Source organism: Gastrolobium bilobum, unplaced genomic scaffold (assembly GCF_033153095.1).
Source record: "Gastrolobium bilobum isolate Gb01-03AN ecotype WA unplaced genomic scaffold, APGP_CSIRO_Gbil_v1 utg20779, whole genome shotgun sequence".
Classification (NCBI taxonomy): Eukaryota; Viridiplantae; Streptophyta; class Magnoliopsida; order Fabales; family Fabaceae; genus Gastrolobium; species Gastrolobium bilobum.
In genome coordinates this window covers 1-11,928 of record NW_026900157.1, presented here as the reverse complement: position 1 = coordinate 11,928, position 11,928 = coordinate 1, and the positions used below count along the sequence as shown (strand labels likewise).

The 11,928-nt window shown below is 34.8% G+C and overlaps 1 protein-coding gene across 1 annotated transcript; it reads left to right on the top strand.

The window, feature by feature from the left end:
* The first annotated feature begins 2,588 nt into the window (after nt 1–2,588).
* LOC133295555 (potassium transporter 7-like) lies at nt 2,589–10,948 on the top strand. The gene is made up of 10 exons (XM_061494395.1): nt 2,589–3,071; nt 3,271–3,499; nt 3,586–3,834; nt 4,038–4,088; nt 4,490–4,750; nt 7,286–7,338; nt 7,453–7,567; nt 7,675–7,929; nt 9,064–9,586; nt 10,075–10,948. The coding sequence occupies exons 1-10, from the start codon at nt 2,835–2,837 to the stop codon at nt 10,604–10,606; spliced, it is 2,505 nt and encodes an 834-aa protein (XP_061350379.1). The 5' UTR covers nt 2,589–2,834; the 3' UTR covers nt 10,607–10,948.
* The last annotated feature ends 980 nt before the right edge of the window (nt 10,949–11,928 follow it).

Here is an 11,928-nt window from a genome sequence, read left to right as displayed (position 1 = left end):
CAAGTACTAGAAGGCTCAAAGTATTGAAGACCTTTGAAGACAAATGAAGACTCATGTGTATACTATTTGTAATAAGTTTAGAGAGTCTTAGAAACCTAGAAAAATGAGTTTATTGAGCTTTAACTTGAAGGTTGCATAAATAGGCCATAAAATCATGCATAAGTGATATATATACTTTGATCATGCATAAAAGATCACACACATATAGAGAGTTGTTATATAAGTGTGAGACATGATCATACATATGCTAGAAGTCACTAGAAACTATTTAGAACTCATTAGAAATCATTCAGATCGAAAGTTAGCAAAAAATTGGCTTCTGATATGAAGTAATCAAGTACTTTCTTAGAGTGTTTGATTACCTGGGTTCATTGAAGAAGTAATTGATTACCTAAAGAACAATAATCAATTACCTCATTGCTTTGAAGAAGTAATTTGATTACCCCACGAAAAGTAATCGATTACTCCATGACCTAAGTGACTTAAACTCTAAGTAATTCAAAATATTATATGTCCAATGACTAGTAACTCAATAGGTCACCTATATAAACACTTTTTAGGGGTTGTGAACACAAGTTTGACACTGAAAAATACCAGAACACATAGAATTCGAATTGGAACCCCATTTGGCTTAGTTTTGCATATCTTTGAGAAAAAGCTCAATTACTCTCTCGTTTCTTAATCTTTTTCTGGTTTTTCTTTTAATTTTGAACTTGGGGAGGTCACCCTACATCTGCTTGGAAGTTTTGAACTGTTGTAATTGGTTGTGAGACAATTGGAGTGATCCTAAGGGACTTAGGTTGAGTTGACCAAGGTGTGGTCATAGACTAGTAAAATTCCAGATGTAAATCGATTTCTTCAAATACCGGTTAGAAGCTTGATGATAATGGAACGATTGGCATAAGTCTAGATGTAGCTCTCAAGTGGTTAGAGAGTGAACCAGAATAAATCTTGGTGTTTTCTTCTCTTTTCCCTATCTTTTTAATTTTTGCTGTTATTCTCTGATTTGGTATGTTGTCTATGATGTATTGAATCTGTTTAAGGGTTGGGGATTGTTTGTTTTCAGATTGAATTTGTTTTTACTTGTTTTCTTGAAAAATGGTGTTGTTTTTCATTGTTTCTTGTAAAAGAAGACACGAAGACACGATATTCACCCCTTATTGTGCGATTTTTTAGCCATTATTTTCTTTTCAAGAACATACTTCAAAATCGAATGGAAAACCAATTTTTTGATGATTCTTTAATTATATATAGGGAAATCATGCTCTTATCCTGCACAAAGATCGTTTTCTGTGCTAGCCAATTTTTTTTTAGTGTGGGATCCACACTTGGTTTATGTATGCTGTAGGAGACAATTGGGGTCATGTAACATGAGAAAAAACAGATCCTTATATATATTGGCTTAAAAAGTTACAATTTTTTTTTTCTTTTTTTAAATCTCAAACACATGATAAATTAAGAAGCACTTTGTTTTTTGAAAAAATAGTTTTTTTTTTTAATATATCTTCCAACCAGCTCTAATAACACCGTGGTTTATCCATAAAAAGAAAGGGGAATGATATTGTAACAACCAAGTTGTGTTACTATCATGTTACTACCAATCAATCTCACCGTTAGATCGATTATGTTAATCTAATGGTTATATTTATTTTCATCTTTGTATGGTTATGATTCTCCGTATTTAAAGTTAAAGCATTAAATATGAGAAATCATAACCATACAAAAGTGGAAATAAATATAAAGTATTAAATTTGAGAAATCATAACTATTCAAGGATGGAAATAAATATAACCGTTGGATCCACATAATCGATCTAACGATGAGATTGATTGGTAGTAACATAGTAGTAACACAACTTGATTGTTACACTATCCTTCCCAAAAAGAAAACACACTTGTAAACAAACTTTTCATAAATTATGAAGTCAGCATAATTATTTTTAAAAAATAATTGGGTTAAACTACTCACCTATGTGTAAAAAAAGGACGTGGTGAAGGAAAACATTTTACATCTATATGTGTATAGCAGACAACAATTGACAATAGAAACAAGAGTAAACATCCTTTTTAGTCTCTGGTAATATCTACGAAGTCCTTTTCAGTCCCTAGCAATAAAAAAGGACCAAATTGGTCCCTGAAAGTACAAGAAAATGGTCACTCTACATATTTGGGAGTTGACATAAGGACTAACATGGATACTTTTTTTGTAATTTTAGGGACCAATTTGATCCTTTTTTATTGTCAAGGACTAAAAAAGACTTCGTGGATATTGACAGCGACTAAAAAAAGTGTTTACTCTATAAAGAAATAAAAGCAAGTAGTCGTTCACTCACAAACATTTAAAATCACTCAGTAGAAATTGTCATTAGAAAGTTCACTTCAGAACAAATTATTTATCTCTTATATAGTCATAGTCATATTTGTAACATATCCATATCTTAAAAGAGTGACCCTCGATCATTATCTGTTTAGAGGCACTTTGTTCATGACATAAGCGTCGAAGAAAAAAAAAAAAGTATCTATGTTTAGCATTTAAAATATTCCAAATTGATTTGATTGTTTGGCACGTGAAAATTAATGCTTGCCAATTGCCTAAGCATAACGCACGCGCAAGCTGAAAGTGTTGTAGATGGATCACACTAGCCAGAGAGCATATTGCAGTTGTTGAATTCAGTTACGGATTTGGAAGTTGTTATAACTCACATTAACCACCACCATCACCACCAGCATCATCTTCTAATCTAAGTTCCACTCCCAAATCCCATTTTCTATGCCAAACCCTAAGATTCCCCATTCAAATTCGCATTTGATTTGAATTCGAAGTTTGCACCTACGATGGATCCCGAGAGAGGATCGTCCATGGATTCCACCGAATCAAGGTGGGTTTTCCAGGAGGACGAGGATCCGTCCGAGATTGAGGAGTACGACGCTGCTGATTTCCGACACCAGCCTATGTTCGATTCCGAGGATGAGGATAATGTTGAGCAGAAGCTTGTTCGGACTGGTCCACGAATCGATTCTTTCGATGTCGAAGCGCTTGAGGTTCCTGGTGCTCACAGAAATGACTATGAGGTGAGGTGATTTTGGAGTTGTGTTTTTGTTTGTTTGATTTCTTTTTTTAGCTTTTGTCTCTTCATGAGAAACATTTGATTGTTAAATGAGTTGGCAGAGATTCTCAGGAAGTAGTGATGTGAACTGTTTTGTGCTATTTGCATTCTACAGATTTATGTTTTGTACCTGTTTTTTTTTTTTTCATTATTTCTTATTGCAGGATGTTAGCGTGGGAAAGAGAATTCGGTTGGCTTTTCAAACTCTTGGTGTTGTTTTTGGTGATGTTGGAACAAGTCCATTATATACCTTCAGTGTTATGTTTAGAAAGGCCCCTATTGATGGAAATGAAGATATAATTGGAGCTTTATCACTTGTCTTGTACATTTTAATCTTGATTCCCTTAGTCAAGTATGTCCTTGTTGTTCTGTGGGCCAATGATGACGGTGAAGGTATGTTAGATTGAGTATTTTAAAGATCAACCTTCACTATTCTTTTCTGTTCTGTCTCTTTTATAGTTGTTTTAAAACTACTGCAGGTGGTACATTTGCATTGTACTCCTTGATTTGTCGTAATGCTAAGGTGAGTCTTCTTCCCAATCAGTTGCCATCAGATGCCCGAATATCCGGCTTTAGACTGAAGGTGCCTTCTCCTGAGCTTGAGAGGTCTTTAAAAATCAAAGAAAGCCTAGAGACTTCGGTGACTCTGAAGAAGATTCTACTGCTGTTAGTTCTTGCTGGTACTTCTATGGTGATAGCTAACGGGGTTGTTACACCAGCAATGTCAGGTTAATCACTGCTTTGTGTCATGTATATTGTAACCTCTTCAGAATTGTTTTTGTCCTAATATGTTTCGACTGATACTAATATCATACTTGTACTGACATGTTGTTGCAAGTTTTCATGGCCAACTTTTGTTGTTAATACCCATTTCTTTTGTTTAGTTCTTCATACTTATTCTTACTTATATATATATTTTTCCTTTCTGCAGTACTATCATCTGTTAATGGTTTGAAAGTTGGGGTAGATGCAATTAAGCAAGGTATTGTATTAATTGATTAATAAAATCTCTTATCTGTAATGGTTAATACCTGCATTTGATGTTGTTATCCATGGACACATCCAGAGAATTTAGACTTCTATCTTTTTTCTTCTTTGGAATAAATTATCAAAGCTTTTCCTTTAATAACAATAGCTTTTGAGGCCTTGTTTTGGTATGTAACGATGTCTCAACTGTGATTGGTCCTAGCACTGAGCAAATTCAGTCATGTGCTGATAGAATGGTTATGCTGTATATGTTAATCCAACCCAAGTGTTATATTATGGGATGCGATTCCTATAGTTTAGGTAATTCTGGTGGAGACTGTAGCAGAAATTGGCTAAACGCTAAATATTATATCACTTTTGTAGTTGGATTGATATTCTTTTTCCTTGATTATGCAGATGAAGTGGTGATGATTTCTGTTGCCTGCCTTGTCATTTTGTTCAGTGTACAGAAGTATGGAACAAGTAAAGTGGGGCTTGCCGTAGGACCTGCTTTGTTTATATGGTTTTGTTTTCTAGCGGGCATTGGTATATACAATCTTGTCAAATATGACAGCAGTGTCTTGAGGGCATTTAATCCTATTCACATCTATTATTTCTTTGCAAGGAATCCAACTAAAGCATGGTATTCTCTTGGGGGCTGTCTTCTGTGTGCAACTGGTAAATACATATATGCAGGATCATTGATATGGTGGATACAATAATATATGTTCTGTCTTGTCATGTCTTATTTGTAGATTTGATTCTATTGGTGTGTCTGTTTCTCTCGATTTATAAACCAATGCTCTGCTAGCAAGTTCAGTTTATAGTGGCTAATGTCAGAGTTTCCATTCACTATAGGTGTAACAAAATGCCGAATAATATCAAAATATTGTTATTCATTCGAGTATTGGACCTGAGTCTTTCCTTTCTGTGGTGCAAGAAGAAAAGATTCAGGTTTGACACATTAAGTGATTGGAGGACTACTACACTGCTATGATAAGGAAATGGAGAAAAAAGTAATTGGTTTCTTCAACAACAGCATATTAAGTTGGCCTTATGTTTATCTCATTAACTTACTGTTGTCTTACTTCCAACGAAACCCTTTCATCTCCTTGAACTTTACATTTGTTCTTTACCTCTGGGGGATTGAAGCTTTTTGAAGTAATAGTTTTTTCTACAAAAGATGGTTAGTGGGTTTATTAGTTTGGAGAAAGGATAAGGAAATTTCTCCCTAAACTGTTTTTCTCGTTGGGCAGTGACACTGCTAACTCGATGAGGAAGTTTGTTAGACTTGTTTGTTGCTTGTATGGTAAAATCAGTTATTATTAGAGTATATACACAGGATATGTATCTTTATATTGTATTGTATTTTTCTCTGTATCAGTATATACTATATAGTAGGTGTATCAGTATCCTGCAGCTGTGTAGTTGTATGATTATATCAGTAGCAGTAGTGTTGTATCTGGTGTGGCAGTACCTCGACTAGCTTTGTTAGCCTAGCTGGCATTCTGCTGTTCAGTTACAACAGTTACCAGACTACTTAGCTTGCTGTGCAAGTCTTCTGCACTTCTATATATAGTCATCTCTGTATACGGAGAGTCTCATGTTCAATTGTATCCAAGAATTCACGAAGGCTTTTTCTTTCCCTCTCTTTATTCTGTCTCTACTTTCTCTCATTGTCTTTTGTTTTCTCTCGACTTCCTTTAGTTATGGATGTTTTACTTTCTTTGACAGAGAAAGTTACTCCAAATAACAAATTGACATTTCAAACAAGACTTAAAATGATATCTTAGTTTGACTTGAAGTCCAAATAGATATACTTAATGATTTTATGTTATTTTTTAAATCTATAAATTTATTATTAAATCTTATTAGGTGAAAAACATAATTGCTCTAATACCAATGTTCAAGCTCTCATTATAATTAGGGTCTATATGGTTTGTGACCTATGATTTACTGCTTGCTTCTTTCATCATTTCTTGTTGAGGCTTTAGTAGGTGTATGTATGCACTTCTCCTTACTCCTGGATTGGCCACATGATTACTAGGACAGACTTAAGTACCTTCTTACCATCGATTTGGGATTTTTTGGCTTGGTTTCCATATATGCACACTAGAAAGAACCCTTAGATAGTTAGAGTGAGGACCTTGAGGATTTAAGGCAAGGAAAATTTTAGTGTTTTGAATGGGCAAGGAGGTTATCATGGTTTAGGATTGTGAGAAAGCAAGAAGCAGAAAGTTAAGGCTATGTTATGTGGCTGTGCATGCTTGAGTCTTGACTCGAAAGTTTCCAATGTTGAAGGATTAGGACTTTACTACCAATACCAGTTTACTAGGACAAAAACTTGTCAAATGGATTCACCTATTCGTAGTTTCTAATTATCAGTACCAAACTAAAGATATTTCAATTCAAATGATTCACCTATTAGTAGTTCCAGCTGAGACTATGCTTTCTTAATAAATGTTCGGCAATGATATGTTCTGCAGTTTCTCCTTTTATCTTTGTATTAAAAAGATGCCTACAAAAAAATGGTTTTTGTTATTGAAGAAATTAGTGGTGTCATGCAGTCACTATGAAAAACAAGTTAGTCCTGTAGATATCTCAATGCAAGCATCTACCTCTTAATGAATCAACTGTGATCACAATCTCGTATTTAATGACTGATTATGACAGTCTTCTGTAGTTTTTTCCTATACCTTTGTAATGAAAGGATGAATGTAAGAACTCTGGTTTTAAGAAAATGGCGGTAGCATGCGTTCCGCATCAAAAACAAATTAGGAGTATTAATTTGTGGGATGTGTAGATTTTTTGTTGATTACAATCAGAGTATGATTTTGCTGAAATTTATGAGCAAATTTTACTGATATTAAAAAGTTTGTTCTATGCCAATGAGGCTTGGCTTAATTGGTAGGATCAAATAATACTGACAAAAAGGTAGGTTTGATTCTTGCTGGTGTCTTTCGTTCTTAGGTCATCTGTAAGTACCATGTAAGCTTTCAGTGAGGATTGTGGCATGTCCCAACCTTGGAATGAGGCTACCTACCCTTAAAATTTTGTTCACCAAACAAAAAAAATCTTGTTCTATCACAGTATCCCCCCTGCCAATAATCTGATATTGTAATATGGTGAATATGAAATGTGCATTTAATTGTTGCTTCCATCTACAAAATCTCTCCAAGTATTGATTAACGTTGTTACTGGATCATGTTACAGGATCTGAAGCTATGTTTGCAGATCTTTGCTACTTCTCTGTGCGATCAGTTCAGGTAATGAATCATGTCTATGTTATAACCATCATGGCTTCTGTTTCTATTTCTTTTACTTCCTTTATCTTCTTATCAGCTAATATATTTATGAAACTGATGGTGGTCTGTTTGTAGCTTACATTTGTATTTCTTGTTTTGCCGTGCCTACTATTGGGTTATTTGGGTCAAGCTGCATACCTTATGGAAAACCATGCTGATGCTGGTCAAGCCTTTTTTTCTTCTGTTCCAAGTAAGTGTTAGTGTATATTTGCTTCTGCACTAGTGTTTAGCATTGTTTACGGTGGCATGTCTTTGCCCTTTACAGAATCTTCGCATAATACTATTCTGTTTCTGCAGGTGGTGCATTCTGGCCAACTTTCCTTATTGCTAACATTGCTGCACTAATAGCAAGTCGGACTATGACAACAGCCACATTTTCTTGTATAAAACAGTCAACTTCACTTGGTTGTTTCCCCCGTCTTAAAATAATTCACACATCTCGGAAATTTATGGGCCAGATCTATATCCCTGTCATAAACTGGTTTCTCTTGGCTGTTTCTCTGGTGTTTGTCTGCACTATATCCAGCGTTGATGAGATTGGAAATGCATATGGTAATGATTTTGCTCCAATTTTTTATTTTTATTTCCACAGATAATTTTGTCAAATTTATCAGCAACATATATATATGGGTAATAGTTTTCTTATGTTGTAGAAGATATGTATTATCTCCTACACACTCATTGGTACAGGTGGGGTCCATTTTTAAGGGAAGAGAGAGAAAAAGTAAAGTGAGATCCATTTTGAGTTTGTGTGTGTAGGAGATAGATTATATTTTATGCAACATAAGAGTAATAAATCCCTATATATATATATCACCTGTGTAAATAATGTCACATTTTCAATTAGGGATCAACTAAATAGAATAGGCTGCTTGAGTTGCTTATGGTGCTGCAATTACTTGGAAAGGCATTGAACTTCTCCCTTATTATCCTGGATATCCTCAACTCTTGTTTTAGAGGATCCAATTTGCTTTGAGAAACCTGCTGAGTGTTTGAAAATCATCATTGCGCAGTTTTTCAAACACTTGCTTGATGCTCAGAAAAATGACATTCTGTACAAATATAGATATAGATACTTCTATCTGCAAGACTTTTTAAAAGGTGGTGGCTATCATTTTATTCCAAATGGATTTGTCTGAACATTGCTCCTTTTTTTGGTATATCAGAAAAATGACATTCTGTACAAATATAGATATAGTAAATGTTCTTTTTCAACTGGATTGTTATCATTATACTTGCAAAATTATTTTATTTCTCAACATTAGCATCTATTATGGCTGAAGCTGTCTGTGTGTTGTATGATGTGTGTCTGTTTTCCTAGTAAGTGTAGAACTGACTGCTACAAGAGAGTTGAGATATTTAATAGTTTTGGGAGACGGAAGTTATCCCATTCCAAGGTTAGGATATGTACAAGCTTCCACGAGGGATTATTATGCTATTTGGTCCTCCCGGTTGTACCCACCCTCATTGACCAAATATTGCTGTTTAATTCAGGGAAACACTTTCACCTTGAAGTTTGAATTTGTAAAATGAATAGATCAATAATAATTTGATTTTGCAAGCTTAGATAGGGGGAGGGTGTTGAGCTTTCTTTGGTTGTTAGGCACTGAACTCACATTTGTTAATACTGTATTATATTTAATATTTAGTGTATTTGTTTTCAGCTGTTCGTTTGTCGTCTTTCAGGCATTGCTGAGGTGGGGGTGATGATGATGACCACTATTTTAGTAACTCTTGTTATGCTCCTTATATGGCAGATACACATTATCATAGTGCTGATTTTCTTGGTGGTCTTCTTGGGATTGGAGTTGACTTTCTTTTCGTCGGTTTTGTGGAGTGTAACAGATGGAAGTTGGATTATATTGGTCTTTGCCACAATAATGTTTTTTATAATGTTTGTATGGAATTATGGAAGTAAGCTCAAGTATGAAACTGAAGTCAAGCAAAAGCTTTCAATGGATTTAATGCGAGAATTAGGCTGCAATCTTGGGACAATTCGTGCTCCTGGGATTGGTTTGCTGTATAATGAGTTGGTCAAAGGAATTCCGGGAATTTTTGGGCATTTTCTAACCACACTTCCAGCAATACACTCTATGGTCATATTTGTAAGTATCAAGTATGTTCCAGTTCCGATGGTGCCTCAAAATGAAAGGTTCCTTTTTCGGCGAGTCTGCCAGAAAAGCTATCATATATTTCGTTGTATTGCCAGGTAAGAAGCAACGTTTTATTTTTTACTTTTATTTTATTATTTATTTATTTATTTTGTTTTTGCATTTTGGGATATTTGTGTATTGTGTACCAGTATTATATCAGTGGAGGTGTGAACTTACTTCCAGGCTAAGCGGTTTAACTTAGGTAAAGCTGGATGGATGTGAAAAAAGAAGCTCTAAGTGGTTTAGAAACACGTGCTATTGCTTTACATTAACATTTCTCAAAGTAATAATTTAGTGAAATTATATAGGGAAAATTAGCGAAGATGGGATTCTTTGCAAAAACATTTATAATTCCGAAACAATTATAAGTTGTTTAGTAAAATAATGTTATACATTAGTCACTCATTCGATGTAGTTATATTTGGGTAGTTATTTGCTCATACCCCAAGATATCCTTTTTGTAATTTTCCCAATAATATATACTATCCTTGTGATTAAAATGTCTTATTTTATAAGTTTGATCTGAACTTTTATATCTCAACAGGTATGGGTACAAAGATGTGCGCAAAGAAAATCACCAGACTTTTGAGCAGCTGCTGATGGAGAGCCTAGAGAAGTTTATACGTCGTGAGGCTCAGGAGAGGTCACTTGAGAGTGATGGGGATGATGATACTGATTCAGAGGATGAGTACTCAAGGGTTCTCATAGCTCCCAATGGGAGTGTTTACTCACTAGGTGTTCCTCTTCTGGCTGATTTTACGGATACAAGCAATCCCATTTTTGAAGCAAGCACATCAGAGGAGGTAATAAGGCCAGCGTCTCCTAAATCCCCAGTGCTTGATGCAGAGCAGAGTCTTGAAAGAGAGTTATCTTTTATTCGCAAGGCTAAAGAATCTGGAGTGGTTTATCTTCTTGGTCATGGGGATATTAGGGCAAGGAAAGACTCTTGGTTTATGAAGAAGCTAGTTATAAACTATTTTTATGCCTTTCTGAGAAAGAACTGCAGAAGGGGGATCACGAATTTAAGTGTACCCCATTCACATCTGATGCAAGTTGGCATGACTTACATGGTTTGACCATCAATTCTACAATCCAAATAAAACAAATGCCACGTAATTTGGAATTCTAGTTTGGTAGCAACGAGTGGATCACGTTAAGGTCTCATTTTGGAATGCTCTTTGCTTGATCATCACTTCTTTTGCTGAATATCTTTCCAGCTCATCATCTGGAAAATTCTCTGTGGTTCCTTATGGCTGTGCGCTTGCACTGTGGATGTCTGGGATTGGAGTAGGCTGAGAACAGAAAGAAACAGATATATGTAAAATTATATCATTAAAAGAAATTGTAGATCGCCATGTACACCTTATGGTTGCGTCAAATTCCACTTCAATGTGGTAAACACCGAGTTTTGTACACCAACCATCTTAATTGATCCATTATATAGTTTTATTTGAATTTATAGGTATTATAAAAAAATGACTAAATTTGGAGATATTTTGAAGACAAAATTTAAAAGGATTTTTTATTCAAACCCAAAACTTATTCAAATTTCAAAATTCATCAAAATAATCAAACAGTTTACCTTCATTAAAAAATTAAGGAGTTAGCGAGTTTGATGTTTATCTTTTTAAATGACATAAATTATACCATTTTAAAGAAAAGAGAATGGAAATCATGAGAAAAAAGTGGGTGAATTTTTTTTAATTTAAATTTTTTAAAAAAATATTTTTTTATGTTTATCTCTATCTTAAAATGATATAATTTTATGTCATTTAAAATGAGAAACACGAGTTCAAAAGCCTAACTTAATCTTTAAACATTAGAAGACCCATGGTATAATGGACCCGTCATCGGTAAAATGTTGTTGCCGCAGAGAAAACTCCCAAAAAGAGACCAAGTTCCATTGAGAATTAATGAGAAGTATCTTGAAAAAATCTAGCTCATCACATCAATTGCTTGATTATTTACCCACTTCTCTTTGATGGTGTAATTCTTTCATTTTTATACATTCGGTTTTTGGTTAGTATCGATTTCTTTTCATCCTTCAGATGACCACCACAAGATGGAAGGGTAGAAGTGTATACTCCTGCCATGCTCCACCTGGTCACATCAGGACGGGGAACCTCGTTTCCGCTGTGTTAGTGCGTCTCCATCTATCATCTAATATGGATACTTTATTTTCTGGTTTTGGTGTGCCAGACCAGAATCCACACGAATTTTGGTCTTCTTTGGCAATGTGCCACGTATTTGTTTCTGCTTTGAGGAAAATTTGAATCTCAAAAGTAACGAGTTAGTCATTACGCCAATGGAACTGAAACCCATGAGAGCCCCTGCAATTGATGGAGTCAGCATAGTCCCATTTATAGGAAATAAAACTCCAGCTGCGATTGGAATCCCT

Coding starts and splice junctions, on each gene's coding strand:
- LOC133295555 (XM_061494395.1), top strand. CDS start 2,835: ATGGATCCCGAGAGAGGATCGTCCATGGATTCCACCGAATCAAGGTGG. Junction 3,500..3,585: donor GGCCAATGATGACGGTGAAG/GTATGTTAGATT, acceptor AAACTACTGCAG/GTGGTACATTTGCATTGTAC. Junction 4,089..4,489: donor GGTAGATGCAATTAAGCAAG/GTATTGTATTAA, acceptor TTGATTATGCAG/ATGAAGTGGTGATGATTTCT.